The 17,890-nt window shown below is 54.4% G+C and overlaps 2 protein-coding genes across 2 annotated transcripts; both read left to right on the top strand.

Annotated features, from left to right (window-relative positions):
* The first annotated feature begins 838 nt into the window (after positions 1-838).
* LOC105474106 (inhibin subunit beta E) lies at positions 839-3,777 on the top strand. The gene is made up of 2 exons (XM_011728469.3): positions 839-1,510; positions 1,770-3,777. Exons 1-2 carry the CDS (start codon positions 1,213-1,215, stop codon positions 2,525-2,527), a joined length of 1,056 nt encoding a protein of 351 aa, XP_011726771.1. The 5' UTR covers positions 839-1,212; the 3' UTR covers positions 2,528-3,777.
* A 1,684-nt stretch (positions 3,778-5,461) lies between these two features.
* Positions 5,462-17,886, top strand: LOC105474102 (GLI family zinc finger 1). Its single transcript, XM_011728456.2, has 12 exons — positions 5,462-5,878; positions 9,323-9,449; positions 9,655-9,747; positions 10,331-10,526; positions 10,769-10,913; positions 11,259-11,348; positions 11,440-11,577; positions 11,893-12,042; positions 13,287-13,451; positions 13,944-14,174; positions 15,063-15,330; positions 15,935-17,886. The coding sequence occupies exons 2-12, from the start codon at positions 9,350-9,352 to the stop codon at positions 17,677-17,679; spliced, it is 3,321 nt and encodes a 1,106-aa protein (XP_011726758.2). The 5' UTR covers positions 5,462-5,878; positions 9,323-9,349; the 3' UTR covers positions 17,680-17,886.
* Positions 17,887-17,890: the final 4 nt, after the last annotated feature.

Below are 17,890 nucleotides of genomic sequence, written 5' to 3'. Positions count from 1 at the left end.
AAGGAGGCTGAGGCAGAAGGATTGCCTGAGCCCAGGAGTTCAAGGCTGCAGTGAGCAATGATTGTGCCACTGTACTCCAGCCTGGACAACAGATTGAGACCTTACCTAAATAAAATAAAATAAAATTTAAATTTCAAAAATTTAAGAAAAAAAAGACCTGGCACTACTTCTAGGATGCCCCAAATTTAGGCAACTCTCACAGTCACTTGAAAGAGAAGTGGCAGCTGGGTATATGCCCTCCCAAGTGTCATGCCCCTTGACAGTCCTGATGGACTCTGCCCTGTGCAAGATTGCATCACCACCACCACCACCTCTCTGGGCTTCCCCAGACATCACAGGAACACATTCCCCACCCCAACCCCCCCGCTCTGGCCCTCCTCCACATCATGCTGCAGGCCAACTGGACTCTGGGCGGCCAGCACAGGCAGGGTCAGGGGGTGACTTCTGTGCCTCGTGGCACTGCCATCTGGGCCTGAGCAAGAGGATTCCATTCTCCGACCCACCCAACCCCTCACCCCTGTCCCAACATCAATGCTAGAAATAAAGAGACCAGAATTTTCCTTCTGGCCTAAGGGCCCCAGAGAAATACCCACTGGAGCTCATAGCTGCCTCATGGAAACTGCTACAGCAGTGGTGAAGCTAGAAAGACTAGAGGTATGAGGGAAAATTGCCCTTCCCCACCTGGCTCATAAGGCGTTCCCTCCCCCGAGTTCCAGACCTTGGGGACTGAGCATGTGAAATCATCCTCTTTCTTGCATCATGCGTGTCCACATTGCACCCCCCCACCCCCATACCCCTACTTCAGGCCCAGTCACCATGGCCAGATGGTGAAACCTGAGCTGGTGGGGAGGAGGACCTCCACCCCCTGCAGGGGCCTGATGGGCAGCACAGCTGGCCAATCCTGGGACTCAGAGGGTAGGTCGGCTGGCTGACCACTAGGTTTGGAAGCCCCAGGCAGCTGGCTCTAAAGAGGCCCCAGGTCAGTAGCCAGACATGAGCTGTGAGGGTCAAGCACAGCTATCCATCAGATGATCTACTTTCAGCCTTCCTGAGTCCCAGGCAATAGAAGACAGGTGGCTCTACCCTTGGCCAAGGGTGGGTGTGGCAGTGGTGTCTGCTGTCACTGTGCCTTCATTGGCCCCCAGCAATCAGACTCAACAGACGGAGCAACTGCCATCCGAGGCTCCCGAACCAGGGCCATTCACCAGGAGCATGGGGCTCCCTGATGTCCAGCTCTGGCTGGTGCTGCTGTGGACACTGGTGCGGGCACAGGGGACAGGGTCTGTGTGTCCCTCCTGTGGGGGCTCCAAACTGGCACCCCAAGCAGAACGAGCTCTGGTGCTGGAGCTAGCCAAGCAGCAAATCCTGGAGGGGTTGCATCTGACCAGTCGTCCCAGAATAACTCATCCTCCACCCCAGGCAGCGCTGACCAGAGCCCTCCGGAGACTACAGCCGGGGAGTGTGGCTCCAGGGAATGGGGAGGAGGTCATCAGCTTTGCTACTGTCACAGGTGGGTGATGGAGAGAGCAACAGGCAGAGAGCAGACAGGTAAAGGGAGGCAGAAGGGGAGCCTGGCAGGAGCACCAGAGGGAGTGGGGTGTGGCAGGAGAAGGAGGAGGTGGGGCAGGGACTGGTTGCAGAGGACACAAAGCAATCTCTACTTTTCTAAAGGTGGGTTCGAGGGAGATCAGTGGGCAGGGCTCAGGGAGTCTCAGAGGAGAGCTTCATCTCTGCTCACATTTTCTTTCCCTTCTCTGTCTTTCGGGCAGACTCCACTTCAGCCTACAGCTCCCTGCTTACCTTTCACCTGTCCACTCCTCGGTCCCATCACCTGTACCATGCCCGCCTGTGGCTGCACATGCTCCCCACCCTTCCTGGCACTCTTTGCTTGAGGATCTTCCGATGGGGACCAAGGAGGAGGCACCAAAGGTCCCGCACCCTTTTGGCTGAGCACCACATCACCAACCTGGGCTGGCATGCCTTAACTCTGCCCTCTAGTGGCTTGAGGGGTGAGAAGTCTGGTGTCCTGAAACTGCAACTAGACTGCAGACCCCTAGAAGGCAACAATAGCACAGTTACTGGACAACCAAGGCGGCTCCTGGACACAGCAGGACACCAGCAGCCCTTCCTAGAGCTTAAGATCCGAGCCAATGAGCCTGGAGCAGGTCGGGCCAGGAGGAGGACCCCCACCTGTGAGCCTGCAACCCCCTTATGTTGCAGGCGAGATCATTACGTAGACTTCCAGGAACTGGGATGGCAAGACTGGATACTGCAGCCCGAGGGGTACCAGCTGAATTACTGCAGTGGGCAGTGTCCTCCCCACCTGGCTGGCAGCCCGGGCATTGCTGCCTCTTTCCATTCTGCCGTCTTCAGCCTCCTCAAAGCCAACAATCCTTGGCCTGCCAGTACCTCCTGCTGTGTCCCTACTGCCCGAAGGCCCCTTTCTCTCCTCTACCTGGATCATAATGGCAATGTGGTCAAGACGGATGTGCCAGATATGGTGGTGGAGGCCTGTGGCTGCAGCTAGCAAGAGGACCTGGGGCTTTGGAGTGAAGAGACCAAGATGAAGTTTCCCAGGCACAGGGCATCTGCGGCTGGAGGCATCAGATTCCTGATCCACACCCCAACCCAACAACCACCTGGCAATATGACTCACTTGACCCCTATGGAACCCAAATGGGCACTTTCTTGTCTGAGACTCTGGCTTGTTCCAGGTTGGCTGATGTGTTGGCAGATGGGTAAAGCATTTGTTCTAAAGGGGTCTACTCAGAAAGCATGATTTTCCTGCCCTAAGTCCTGTAAGATGTCAGGGACTAGGGAGGGAGGGAGGGAAGGCAGAGAAAAATTAGCCTCTCCCAAGATGAGAAAGTCCTTAAGTGAGGGGAGGAGGAAGCAGATAGATGGTCCAGCAGGCTTGAAGCAGGGTAAGCAGGCTGGCCCAAGGTAAGGCCTGTTGAAGCGTCTTAAGGGAGGGTCAAGAGGGAGATGGGCAAGATGCTGAGGGAGGATGCTTAGAGGACCCCCAGAAACAGGAGTCAGGAAAGAGAGGTACTAAGCCTAAGAAGTTCCCTGGTTTTTCCCAGGGGACAGGACCCACTGGGAGACAAGCATTTATACTTTCTTTTTTCTTTTCTTTTTCCTTTCTTTTTTTTTTTTTTTTTTTTTTTTTGAGACGGAGTCTCGCTCTGTCATCAGGCTAGAGTGCAGTGGCACAATCTCGGCTCACTGCAAACTCCGCCTCCCAGTTTCAAGTGATTCTCCTGCCTCAGCCTTCTGAGTAGCTGGGATTACAGGTGCCCACTAATTTTTGTATTCTTAGTAGAGACGAGGTTTCAACATGTTGGCCAGGATGGTCTCGATCTCTTGACCTCGTGATCCACCCGACTTAGCCTCCCAAAGTGCTGGGATTACAGGCGTGAGCCACCGCGCCTGGCTTATACTTTCTTAATAAAAAGGAGAAAGAAAATCAATAAATGTGACTCATAAAGAAGGGTTCAGGTGATGGTCCGGAGCAACAGTTCTCCAAGTGTGTTCCGTAGGCTTCTGGGAGGTCCCTCTTCAGGGGTGTCCACAAAGTCAAAACTATTTTCATAATAATACTAACATGTTATTTGCCTTTTGAATTCTCATTATCTTAAAATTGTACAGTGGAGTTTTCCAGAGGCTGTGTGACATGTGATTACATCATCTTTCTGACATCATTGTTAATGGAATGTGTGCTTGTATAGTCTTGTGTTAGTCTTTTTCAGTTTTAATTTCTAATGTAGTGAATGATTTTTTTTTTTTTTTTGAGACAGAGTCTCACTCTGTCACCCAGCTGGAGTGCAGTGGCGTGATCTCAGCTCACTGCGACCTCCACCTCCCAGGTTCAAGCGATTCTCCTGCCTCAGCCTCCCAAGTAGCTGGGACTACAGGTCTGCGCCACCACGCCCAGCTATTTTTTTGTATTTTTAGTAGAGACAGGGTTTCGCCATGTTGGCCAGGCTGGTCTCGGACTCCTGACCTGAGGTGATCTGCCTGCCTTGGCCTTCCAAAGTGCTGGAATTACAGGTCTGAGCCGCCGTGACTGACCTAATGACTTTTAAGAGTATAGAGGAAACCAAAAAGTTTGAGACTCACTGGTCTACAGAACTGGGTGGGGAGAAGAAAGTAACGTGTTCTAAGAGAGCTCCTCTTGCTGGGCACCAGTGGTCCCAGTTACTTGGGAGGCTAAGGTGGGAAGACCGCTTAAACCCAGGAGCTCAAGGCTATGATCACACTTGTGAATAGCCTCTGCACTCCAGCCTGGGCAAATAGTGAGACCCCATCCCAAACAAAAATAAATGCATACATACCTACATACATAAATAGCTCCTCTGGAAGAAGGGGCTTGAGGCTGGGACAGGAGCATGTGGGGTGCCTTTTTTTCAGTGACCATTAGTCTGGTCTGATTAAGCTGGGTCTCTGACCCTCTGGGGATAACTAGTCTGGGTCAAAGTCCCTGACCTCCTCCTACCTTCACCTTTTCTTTTCCCCCTTGACTCTCAGACTGAACAGTTAACCCACTGACCTTCCAGACCCAAGGGGGTGGTTCTTGGAAGCAGAGCTAGAATGTGGGAGGTCTGCCTGTGAGGTTGAAAAAAAGGGGAGAGGGTGCTCCTTTTCTCTATCATGCTTTCTCCTCTTTCTCATAAAAATCAGAGACTGAAATGCTGCCCCTCCCCTATATCCAGTCACGATGGCAACGCAAATCTAAAGAGGCAGGGCACTTCCCTGTCAGGCAGTACCGCTGGGCATAGCAATCTCTGCCTCTCCGTTTCTCTGAGCTCACCTATCCACCTCCTGGGCTTCTAAATGGGCTTTAGTGAGGGGACCTGTTTGGGCTCCTCCTTCAGCTCCCCCAGTTCTTCTGCTTCGACTCCGAGCGGTTGTCATGTGTGAGAACGGCCAGCAGAGGGAGTAGAAAGCCTGGAAGAGCGGCTAGAGCCTGCAGTGGCGTGGTGCAGAGGGGCCTCAGTCTCCAGAACTTCGAGACGCAGAGCCGGGGTTCCCCGGAAAGGGGCTTCAGTCCCAGTGCTCCTTGGTGACCTCATGAACTCACACCCTGCATCCAGAGCCTCAGCCGCTGCTCCTTGCTTTTATGCTCCATAGACTCCTCACCTTCTGCCAGAGCCCCCAACCCCTCAACTTGATTTGCCCCAAACCCCAGCTCTGCCCCAGCAGTTCCAAGTTCCATCCAAAGGGTGAGACCTGCCGATAAACCACAGGATGACAGAATGCTCAGTTAGCACCAACCAAAGGCGACTACCCCACCTCCACTATTATCGTTCTCAGTTGAACTCCCCTTGCCCTGCAATATTTTCCTCAATCTGGTTGTGGGAGCCTCTTTGGGACCAGCCGATCCAAAAATCCAAGCCGGGATTTACTACCTACCAACAGCAGCGTGTTCAGCGGGGGGGGGGGGGGAGGGGGTTGGGGGGGCGTAGGCAGTATAGGGTCCCTCAAGGGAGGGGGAGGATCCTGGGGGTCCTGGGGGTGCAATAAGCCCGGCACCCCCTCTCTTGCTTCCAGCTACCCCGCCTCATCCTCCAGAACAGCAAGAGGGAGGGAAATAGAAGGGAGGTGAGGGGCGAGCGGGAAGAGCGGCGGCGCGCCAGCGGCTGGAGCGAGAAAAAGTTTTTGCAAAAGGGAAAAAAAAAGTTTGCGCTTCTCGCGGGTGGTCCGGGCTTGCGGCCCGGCGGGCTGGGCCGGCGGGAGGGCTGGGGGCCAGGTTGGGGGGGTGGGGGTGGCATCGAGGCTGCGCTGCCGTGGCCCTCTCCGCCCCCCCTCCCCACCGCACACCCCCCAGCCCAGACTCCAGCCCTGGACCGCGCATCCCGAGCCCAGCGCCCAGACAGAGGTGAGAAGGAGGGGCAGGCGGGGGACCACCTGGGAGCAGTGGGGGAGGGGGCCTGAGGGGATGCTCAGCTTCCTAGGGACTCATCCCAGACCCAGGACATAGAGGCAAAATAGGGGTGGGAGAGTCTGGAGTGAGACATTAGAAACTCCAAATTTATCACTTGTATCTTTCTCTAAATCTTCTTTTTCTTCCTTTTTTTCTTCTGTCAGCCTGTGTATCTCTGTCTCAGGGAACCGTGGGTCTTTGTCTCCGCCTCTCCTATATATTAGAAATATCTCACTTTCATGCGGTTGAGCTGAAGAGGCTGGAGGGATGGCTAGTTGGAGGTCTGCGTTGTAGAGAGGGAACTCCAGGTGTGTGTCTGCGCGTGGGGCAGGAAGACGTCAGTGTTCCTGAAAGGAGGGGACTGCAAAGGAGGGAGCTCCAGGTGGGGTGGGGACGGGTGTGTGGGAGGCAACAGAACTACTAGGGGCCAGCCAGGCTTGAATCCTTGACCTGTCTTGTGACAGATGTGCCAGTGGATGCTTGTGTTTTGGGGGAAAGGAGTGTCTTCTGGACTAGGAAGGGGTCTGGGAGTGGGGGCTGTCCAAGGTCTAGTGAAGGCCCTAGAATGACTCCAGGCAATTTTGGACTCCTGAGTCCCAAGGCCTGTGGGCAAGGCGCTCAGGAGGAGCCGGGGAGACCTTGTCTTGACCCTCTGACCTTAGGACCACCGGGGCAGCGGGAGCCAGCGGCAGGGAGACCCCTACCGGGGCTGGGCGGGACCACTGGCCACTGCCAGCCTGTGTATCCCCGTTGGCCCCCCGCCCAAACGGGAGCTGGGGATCGAGGCCCCTCCTCTGGCTCAGACCACCCTGCCTGCCCTTGCTCCCCGCTCTGAATCCTCTTTCAGGCCCCATGACCCCGAAACAATCAGCCCTGGGCAGCTAGCTTTCGGGACAGGATTAGGGAAAGGGGACCCCGTAGAGCCTGGGGACTGAGGGTTTTAGGGTTCTGGAGAGCTGGGGTCTTCTAGGATAGGTCTTTACGTTCCAGTAGAGGGAGAAGGCGGACGGTTTCCCGGGGGAGATGTAAGGGTCGGAATAAGGGTGGTTTTCCCTAGGGGGCGGGGTCCAGAGACCTCTCCCCCTCCACCATTATCTCCCTGGCATCCCCGCCCTTGACGTCACCAGGGGGTTCCCGGGGGTCTGGAGGGGTTAACCCTTGGGAAGCCAGTTGCGATAACCAGGAACCTAAGGTGTCCTGGCCACTCCTCCTCCCCATACACACCTAATTTTATTGACCCAGTCACTTTCTCTCCTTTCTCTCCCCCATACTTTCTGGATTCTTCTCCCTTTCTCACCTCATCAACGGGAACCCCCCACTCTCCAGTAGTGCCCCCCTGGGCGCCACTGCCTGCTTTCCGGATGCGCTGAGAGGAGGAGGGAAGAATGTGTCCCTCCCCTCAGCCCCCACCCCTACGGCTCGCTCGACTGGGCTCCCGGGGCGGGCGGGGGGAGCAGAGCCGTCTGCAGCCAGTGCCTGCGGCGGCGACTTGGGTGGGCCGAGGAGGCACGGGGGCGGGGAAGGCGGGACCGGGAGTAGGGGGGCGGAGCCGACTCCTGGGAGTTGGGGAGCGGGGGTGCGAGGGGGACGCTGGAAAACAGGGAGACACCGAAGATGGTTTGGGGCTCCGGCAGGGGAACCCTAGAGCTCCCTGTCCCATCCCGAACTCTCACACCCCAGAAAAACTTTACCGAAGCTAAAAAAGTTGGCAACACTTTCCTTTTACTAGTCTGAAGGGGAGATGTGGGTGGGCTGTGGCACGCGTGGGCGAGGAGGGATGTCGCCCCATTTCCTTGGAGGCTCTTCGGCGGCTGGGCAGTAAGATGACTGAGTAGGCAAGTTTGGGGGAGTCTCTAGTGTTTAGGGGATCATTTGCGAACTTTCCTCCTTCCCCTGGGTGAGTCATAGAGGGAAGGAGGCGGGAGAAGTGTCCCCCCATCCAGCTGCCAGCCAGCTGTGCCCCCCGCCCCCAACATTAGTGCCAAGGTCGAGTTGGGAGGTCTTGGATGCGGGATCCGCATCTCGGCTGGAAAAGGAGGAGTTAGGAAGGGTACAGCCCAGGCTGCCGGGCTCGGACTGGGTCGCGGGGTCCGGGTTCCGCTCCCCATCTCACCCCGCCCTCACCCTAAATCCCAGCATCCCGGGATCACCCACCGCGCGCGCGGCCGGGCCGGCCCGCTCCCGGTGGTTCTCCACCCCACCCCGCCCCACCCCACCCTCATTCTCGGGAGACCGGAAAACCCGGGATGGAATCAAAACTGGAGTTTGAAGAGAAAAACGAACCGCAGCACCTTCTTCCTCGCTGCTCTTTTATAACGACGACATTGTTTTTTTCATTCTCTCAAGTCTCCCCTCATACTTCCTTTCCTGTTGCCCCAAAACAGAGACCAAAAAGATTAGTTGGACCCGATTTAAACTACCCCAGAATAACACCAGCTTTCACCTTTGTACTCAACAGACTCAGGAGACCCCTCAGGAACCTTACCTCCTCCTCCACACAGTTTTCTGCCTAAAAGAAGAGGGCAGATCGCTTGTGCTGCCTCCTGGCCCCACCTGCCTCTCTGTCGGGACTGTGGCTAGGGCTCCCTCTGCTGGACACTGCAGAGATTGTACACGGGCTGTCCCCCAAGAGGGGTATGAGAAGGGGAAACAGGCTCAAGCAGAGCGGCCCAGTGCTTGAAGTCAGATGCATCACACGTATTCTTCCATCCCACCCCTCAAAGCCGGCCCAGGGTTAGAACAAGAAGAATTAGAGGGTCCATGTTACTAAAATAACTTGAAGTTAATATAGGCACAATCCAAAACATGCCCTCTCCACACAGACCACACAGGCAAAGCTCCCACCAGTTCCCAAGAAGATCCCCAGACTACACAGACTATAAGACTCCCTCTGCCTCTCTGGGACATTTCCCCTTACCCCTTGCCTGGCTGAGTGACGCTTTTTTTTTTTTTTTTTTTTTTTTTTTTTTTGAGACGGAGTCTCACTCTGTCACCCAGGCTGGAGTGCAGTGGTGCCATCTCAGCTCACTGCAACCTCTGTCTCCTGGTTCAAGCAATTCTCCTGCCTCAGCCTTCCGAGTAGATGGGATTACAGGCACCCACCATCATGTCTGGCTAACTTTTGTATTTTTGTAGAGACGGGGGTTTCACTATGTTGGTCAGGCTGGTCTTGAACTGACCTCAGGTGATTCGCCCACTTCAGTCTCTCAAAATGTTGGGATTACAGGCGTGAGCCACCGTGCCCGGCCCAGTGATGCTCTTTTCAACTCGATTTCCATGGCAGATGTTTTAGAGGGGCTGGGGACACCAGGGATGCTGTGCCCAGGATTCAGTGCCTGAGACTGCTGTCTGACCGTCTCTATTTGCCTCCACCTTCATAACTACCTTCCCTTTCTGCAGTGTCCCCACACCCTCCTCTGAGACGCCATGTTCAACTCGATGACCCCACCACCAGTCAGTAGCTATGGCGAGCCCTGCTGTCTCCGGCCCCTCCCCAGTCAGGGGGCCCCCAGTGTGGGGACAGAAGGTCAGTGTATATACCAATTCCTGGGCCTTGAGGATTTGGCAGATCTCCCACTTGGGCCCATCCCCGCCCCATGCCAGTTTCCTATCTACAAGATTTGAGGCCCCATGTCATATGGACCTGGAATCCTGGGATCAGGTCCTGCCTGGGGTTTTAAGGTGAGGCTTACATGTCCTCCATTCCCATTCCAGCTGTCTCTTTTTTCTAGGACTGTCTGGCCTGCCCTTCTGCCACCAAGCTAACCTCATGTCTGGCCCCCACAGTTATGGGCCAGCCAGAGAGACCAACAGCTGCACCGAGGGTGAGGACTCAGGCAACACCTCTCCCCTTTCTGCCCCTCTCTGACTTGTTCTGAAAGAGAAAGTGGGAGGGCAGGGGATCTCACTTGGAGGAGGAGATGTTTGGAGATGTGAGGTGTCAGAGCACCATCAAGAAATCACAGATGGGGCTGGGCGTGGTGGCTCACACCTGTAATCCCAACATTTTAGGGGGAGGCTGTGGCAGGAAGATCGCTTGAGGTCAGGAGTTCAAGACTAGCCAGGCCAACATGGTGAAACCCCATCTCTATTAACAATACAAAAATTAGCCGGGCGTGGTGGTGTGCACCTGTAATCCCAGTTACAGGGGAGGCTGAGGCAGGAGAATCACTTGAATCCGGGATGCGGAGGTTGCAGTGAGGCAAGATGGCACCACTGCCCTCCAGCCTGGGTGACAGAGTGTGACTCTCTCTCTCTGTCTCAAAAAAAAAAAAAAAGTCACAGATAGGATCAGTAGAGCAAAGCAGAATCAAGTCTCATTGGTTTTGCCAAGTCAGGACCTATAGGTTAGGTGTGTGGAGAGACATGCCCCTTTACCATATCCATCTCCCGTGTCTCCTGCCCCAGGCCCACTCTTTTCTTCTCCCCGGAGTGCAGTCAAGTTGACCAAGAAGCGGGCACTGTCCATTTCACCTCTGTCGGACGCCAGCCTGGACCTGCAGACGGTTATCCGCACTTCACCCAGCTCCCTCGTAGCTTTCATCAACTCGCGATGCACATCTCCAGGAGGCTCTTATGGCCATCTCTCCATCAGCACCATGAGGTGCAGTCAGCCCCGGGCCAAGAGGCCCCTAAAGCCCCTACCCAAGTCCATTAAAAGTCTCAAGCCCTCAAACCACCTGACCCTATTTGAATCCTTGTCATTTCAAGGGCAACTCTCCTCAGTACTTCCCTGGGACTGCCTCAACCACTTCAAATCCCAAGTCTTCCAGAAATCCTCCAAATAGCCCAATCCCTCCTGAGACTTCCAGATTGTCTTAAGTAACTTCCTTCTCTCCTCCTCAGCCCATCTCTGGGATTCCCAGCCCAGATGAATCACCAAAAAGGGCCCTCGCCTTCCTTTGGAGTCCAGCCTTGTGGTCCCCATGACTCTGCCCGGGGTGGGATGATCCCACACCCTCAGTCCCGGGGACCCCTCCCAACTTGCCAGGTGAGAGTCCCCATATTGCTACCTGATTTCCCTTAGCTCAGGGTGGGTGGGTGGTGGATTTTGTAGGGGAAAGCTGAAGAAGGACAAGGGTTATAAGTTTTCAGTACTAGAAAAGTAAAGAGGTGTGGGTGCTGGGGTTCACTCCTTGCAGTTGAGTCAGACACTTCCAAATGGGATCTTTTGCCCATCCCATTCACCAGTGTAGTCTGAGGAGGAAGTCCCTTCCAAACCCAGGAGGTTCCAGCTGCGTGGGTGGGGGCACTTAGGGCAGGAAGACCTGGCTTGGTTTCCTCTTCCTTCTGCTGAGTTCCACCCTCATCACTGTCACCTCTTCCCCTGGGGAAGCTGAAGTCTGAGCTGGACATGCTGGTTGGCAAGTGCCGGGAGGAGCCCTTGGAAGGTGATATGTCCAGCCCCAACTCCACAGGCATACAGGTAAGGGGATGGGCGGGAGCTTTACCTCTAGGACCTGAGCAAAACTAAAGCTGTCACCCAAGTGACCCTAAGATTGCCTCTCTTGCCCTAGGATTCCCTGTTGGGAATGCTGGATGGGCGAGAGGACCTTGAGAGAGAGGAGAAGCGTGAGCCTGAATCTGTGTATGAGACTGACTGCCGCTGGGATGGCTGCAGCCAGGAATTTGACTCCCAAGAGCAGCTGGTGCACGTGAGCCCCAGGGGGTAACAGGAATGGCTAACTGAAAACTTTAGGAGATTCTGAGTGGGACATGGTAGAATCTGGCTGAGGGCAGGAGGTCAGAGGAGACTGAGGTTGAATGCTCAGTTGGGTAGGCAGAAGCTCAGAAGTTGTAACTTTGCCTTAGGGAGCTGGAAGACCTGAGATGTGAGATATGATATTGTTCCTGCCTCTTCCTCCTTGAGTTGGAGTCGTGGAAGAGGAACAGGGAGTGGAGGGAAGGTCTGTTCTGGACCTTGGGGGGCATGGCGGAGCCTCGGAGAGCCTTTGTATCTTCTCCCTCAGCATATCAACAGCGAGCACATCCACGGGGAGCGGAAGGAGTTCGTGTGCCACTGGGGGGGCTGCTCCAGGGAGCTGAGGCCCTTCAAAGCCCAGTACATGCTGGTGGTGCACATGCGCAGACACACTGGCGAGAAGCCACACAAGTGCACGGTGAGGCACCAGGGTCCCAAGTCCAGGGTCTCTTCCTAAATCGGGGCTCTCCTTCAAGGTAGGGCCCAACGCAGACTTTTGCTTTTGTAAGTCCTTTCTTCCATAAACAAATATTAAAAATAATGTTTGTGTGACTGTGTTGGCATAAAGAATATAATGATATATATTAAAACACTCTTGGATGTAAAAGCTCATTTTTTTTCCGCTTGATTTTAAAAGAAATTAAACAGGCCAGGCTGGGCGCAGTGGCTCACGCCTGTAATCCCAGCACTTTGGGAGGCCGAGGCGGGCAAATCACAAGGTCAGGAGTTGGAGACAAGCCTGGCCAACATGGCGAAACCCTGTCTCTACTAAAAATACAAAAAATTAGCTGGGCGTAGTGTCGGCCGCCTGTAATCCCAACTACTCGGGAGGCTGAGGCAGGAGAATAGCTTGAACCCAGGAGGTGGAGATTGCAGTGAGCCGAGATCATGCCACTGTACTCCAGCCTAGGCGACAGAGCGAGACTCTGTCTCAAAACAAACAAACAAAAAACAGGCCGGGAGCAGTGGCTCACACCTGTAATCCCAGCACTTTGGGAGGCTGAGCCGGGCAGATCACAAGGTCAGGAGTTCGACACCAGCCTGGCCAATATGGTGAAACACTTTCTCTACTAAAAATATAAAAATTAGCTGGGCGTGGTGGCGTGTGCCTGTAGTCCCAGCTACTCGGGAGGCTGAGGCAGAAGAATCACTTGAACCCGGGAGGCGGAGGTTGCAGTGAGCTGAGATGATGCCACTGTACTCCAGCCTGGGCGACAGAGCAAAACTCCGTCTCAAAAAAAAAATTTTTTTTAAAAGACATTAAAACATGTTCGTGGTCCTCTTAAAGTATTGTCGGCCTTCAGTACTGTGCCTATTACTCTGCCTAATGGATAAACCCTGCATCAAGGACAACAGCCTGTTCCCCCAAGATGACCCCATCTTGGGACGGCGTAAGATCCCTATGCAGGGAAATCTGCCCTGGCTTGGTCAGAAGATTGCTCTAGCATCTTTATATTCCCACAGGGAGAGTGCCTCCAACTGCTTCCCTTCCCCAAGTTCTTACCTGCTCTTGTCCCCTAGTTTTGGGAATTCTCTCAAAGCCCCAGTGCCTTTCATCTTGAGTTATATTCTCTGATGTGTGTCCTTTTGGAGACTGAGGATTCCTTCCATCTCCATGTCCTCTGTCTGAGAACTATCCTTTGACCCTCGCATGTCCCCCAGTTTGAAGGGTGCCGGAAGTCATACTCACGCCTCGAAAACCTGAAGACGCACCTGCGGTCACACACGGGTGAGAAGCCATACATGTGTGAGCATGAGGGCTGCAGTAAAGCCTTCAGCAATGCCAGTGACCGAGCCAAGCACCAGAATCGGACCCACTCCAATGAGGTGAATGCCCCAACTAAGAGACCTTCCCCTCTTGAGAAGCTACCTACCAGGGAGATTGCCCCATAAGAAATCCCTTAGCCCAGCACCCACTCCACAGAGGTGAGTCCCTCTCCCCACATAATTCGCCCAGAAAAGGCTTTTCTGAAACCCAGAATTTTCACTTAACCACTCCTCCTACCTCTAACCTCTAACCAGCCAAAGGGCTAACCTAAAATATGCCATCTAGAGGAGACCCCTGATCCCTCCATCCCCTGGATTTATGGGACCTCACAGCCCTGGGTTCACCTCCTCATCTTTCCCAGGCTGTCAGTTTTCCTAACCCTCCACTTAATCTCTGCATCTTTGACTCCCACCCGAGGCCTCCACCCTCATTACTTCCTTTGGTGCTGTGTGCTCCTCCCCTGCCCCTCGTGTTGTCATCACTTTTTCCCATTTCTTCTGCATTCTTCCACTTTGATCCATTTGCCTCTGTCTCCACTCTGCACTCAACAGAAGCCGTATGTGTGTAAGCTCCCTGGCTGCACCAAACGCTATACAGATCCCAGCTCGCTGCGAAAACATGTCAAGACAGTGCATGGTCCTGACGCCCATGTGACCAAACGGCACCGTGGGGATGGCCCCCTGCCTCGGGCACCATCCATTTCTACAGTGGAGCCCAAGAGGGAGCGGGAAGGAGGTCCCATCAGGGAGGAGAACAGACTGACTGTGCCAGAGGGTGCCATGGTGAGAGAGCCCAGGCAACCCTCACTTCCATACCCCAGCCCACCCTGTGGACATCTTTCTAGTTACTTCCCAACCCATCCGTCCCCTCCTATAGAAATCACTCTTCTGTGACCAGTCTGCCTGTCTCTTGTCTTAGTGTTGCTCTTTGGGCTTCCCCAAATCTAGAGATTTTAGAATCTTTCTCTCTCTTTCTCTCTCTCTCCTTCCTTCCTTCCTTCTTTCCTTCCTTCCTTTCTCTCTCTCTCTCTTTCTCTCTTTCTTTCTGACAGGGTCTTGCTCTGTCACCCAGGCTGGAGTGTAGTGGCATAATCATAGCTCACTGCAGCCTCGAACTTCTGGGCTCGAGTGAGGCACTACAGGCACACACCATCATGCGTGGCTAATTTTTCTTCTTTTGTAGAGATGGAGTCTCGCTATGTTGACCAGGCTGGTCTCAAACTCCTGGCATCAAGCGATCCTCCCACCTCAGCTTCCCACAGTGCTGGGATGAGCCAATGCATCCAACCCAAACTCTTTCTTAAATAGCGCTTAGTATATGTTCCAAGCCTTTTACATGTATAATTTCATGTACTCCTCACAGCAACTTCATGAGAAAGGGACTCACTCGTCCCATTTTCAGATGAAGAAACTCAGGCATAGAGAAATAGCCCAAGGTCATAGAACTAAGAGCAAGAATTTGAGTCCAGCCAGTCCGTGCTCCAGCCTAAGTTCTTCTCATCAAACGTCTCACATTCAGTTTGCTCCCCTATCTCTTACCTGCTTAGCCCTTTCTACACTTACAAACTTCCTTGGAACCCCAGCAGTCACTGGGACACAGGCTTCAGCCACTCATCAAGTTGAAGGAGCTGTGGGGAAGGGTGTTGCCCTCAGACCTCATCTTCTCCACAGAAGCCACAGCCAAGTCCTGGGGCCCAGTCATCCTGCAGCAGCGACCACTCCCCAGCAGGCAGTGCAGCCAATACAGACAGCGGTGTAGAAATGGCTGGCAATGCAGGGGGCAGCACTGAAGACCTCTCCAGCTTGGACGAGGGGCCTTGCATTGCTGGCACTGGTCTATCCACTCTTCGCCGCCTTGAGAACCTCAGGCTGGACCAGCTGCATCAACTACGGCCAATAGGGACCCGGGGTCTCAAACTGCCCAGCTTGTCCCACACTGGTGAGACCTGGGTGTGGGAGGTGTGGCTAAGGTGAGATCTGGACCTGCCCTGAGGTTGAGAGGAGGAAGTCACCCTTGAGGGCTGCCACATGGCACTTTTGTATAATTAGAAAAAGATCTCCTTCCTCAATACACTTTCCGTTTATCAGAAAATAGTTGTGATGTACAAATACACAAAGGCTAGCCAGACATGGTGGCGGGCACCTGTAATCCCAGCTACTCAGGAAGCTGAGGCAGGAGAATCACTTGAACCTGGGAGAAGGAGGTTGCAGTGAGCAGAGATTGCACCATTGCACTCCAGCTTGGGCAACAAGAGCAAAACTCCGTCTCAAACAAAACAAAACAAACAAGTATGCAAAGGCTATGATGCGAATGCTGTTCCCTAGGATTGTGCAGCATACAACCTGCACAACTGTTCATAGCAACCCTGAATCTTTGGTAACCCAGAAACAGAATAGACATGGAAGAAGTAGGAGACAGAACTGACTGGTTAGGGATAATGAGCTTATCCCTCGGAATCTAGGACAAGGCTGTTGCATGGAGGAGGCAGGGTGAGATTTAGAGACTCCTTGACCATCCTACCTTTTCTCCCCATCACTTGCAGGTACCCCTGTGTCCCGCCGCGTGGGCCCCCCAGTTTCTCTTGACCGCCGCAGCAGCAGCTCCAGCAGCATCAGCTCTGCCTATACTGTCAGCCGCCGCTCCTCCCTGGCCTCTCCTTTTCCCCCTGGCTCCCCACCAGAGAATGGAGCATCCTCCTTGCCTGGCCTTATGCCTGCTCAGCACTACCTGCTCCGGGCAAGATACGCTTCAGTCAGAGGGGGTGGTACTCCGCCCACTGCAGCATCCAGCCTGGATCGGATAGGAGGTCTTCCCATGCCTCCTTGGAGAAGCCGAGCCGAGTATCCAGGATACAACCCCAATGCAGGGGTCACCCGGAGGGCCAGTGACCCAGCCCGGGCTGCTGACCATCCTGCTCCAGCTAGAGTCCAGAGGTTCAAGAGCCTGGGCTGTGTCCATACAACACCCACTGTGGCAGGGGGAGGACAGAACTTCGATCCTTACCTCCCAACCTCTGTCTACTCACCACAGTCCCCCAGCATCACTGAGAATGCTACCATGGATACTAGAGGGCTACAGGAAGAGCCAGAAGTTGGGACCTCCATAATGGGCAGTGGTCTGAACCCCTATATGGACTTCCCACCTGCTGATACTCTGGGATTTGGGGGACCTGAAGGGGCAGCAGCTGAGCCTTATGGAGCGAGGGGTCCAGGCTCTCTGCCTCTTGGGCCTGATCCACCCACCAACTATGGCCCCAACCCCTGTCCCCAGCAGGCCTCATATCATGACCCCACCCAAGAAACATGGGGTGAGTTCCCTTCCCACTCTGGGCTGTACCCAGGCCCCAAGGCTCTAGGTGGAGCCTACAGCCAGTGTCCTCGACTTGAACATTATGGACAAGTGCAAGTCAAGCCAGAACAGGGGTGCCCAGTAGGGTCTGACTCCACAGGACTGGCACCCTGTCTCAATGCCCACACCAGTGAGGGGCCCCCACATCCACAGCCTCTCTTTTCCCATTACCCCCAGCCCCCTCCTCCCCAGTATCTCCAGTCAGGCCCCTATACCCAGCCACCCCCTGATTATCTTCCTTCAGAACCCAGGCCTTGCCTGGACTTTGATTCCCCCGCCCATTCCACAGGGCAGCTCAAGGCTCAGCTTGTGTGTAATTATGTTCAGTCTCAACAGGAGCTGCTGTGGGAGGGTGGGGGCAGGGAAGATGCCTCAGCCCAGGAACCTTCCTACCAGAGTCCCAAGTTTCTGGGGGGTTCCCAGGTTAGCCCAAGCCCTGCTAAAGCTCCAGTGACCACATACGGACCTGGCTTTGGACCCAACTTGCCCAATCACAAGTCAGGCTCCTATCCCACCCCTTCACCATGCCATGAAAATTTTGTAGTGGGGGCAAACAGGGCTTCCCATAGGGCAGCAGCACCACCTCGACTTCTGCCCCCATTGCCCACTTGCTATGGGCCCCTCAAAGTGGGAGGCACAAACCCCAGCTGTGGCCATCCTGAGATGGGCAGGTTAGGAGGGGGTCCTGCCTTGTACCCTCCTCCCGAAGGACAGGTATGTAACCCTCTGGACTCTCTTGATCTTGACAACACTCAGCTGGACTTTGTGGCTATTCTGGATGAGGCCCAGGGGCTGAGTCCTCCTCCTTCCCATGATCAGGGGGGCAGCTCTGGACATACCCCACCTCCCTCTGGGCCCCCCAACATGGCTGTGGGCAATATGAGTGTCTTACTGAGATCCTTGCCTGGGGAAACACAATTCCTCAACTCTAGTGCCTAAAGAGTAGGGAATCTCATCCGTCACAGATTGCATTTCCTAAGGGGTCTCTATCCTTCCAGAAAAATTGGGGCAGCTGCAGTCCCCTGCACAAGATGCCCCAGGGATGGGAGGTATGGGCTGGGGGCTGTGTATAGTCTGTATATGTTTTGAGGAGAAATTTGATAATGACACTGTTTCCTGATAATAAAGGAACTGCATCAGAAAAAAAAAA

Source organism: Macaca nemestrina, chromosome 10 (genome assembly GCF_043159975.1).
Source record: "Macaca nemestrina isolate mMacNem1 chromosome 10, mMacNem.hap1, whole genome shotgun sequence".
Taxonomy (NCBI): domain Eukaryota; kingdom Metazoa; phylum Chordata; class Mammalia; order Primates; family Cercopithecidae; genus Macaca; species Macaca nemestrina.
This window is presented reverse-complemented; position numbering and strand designations above follow the sequence as displayed.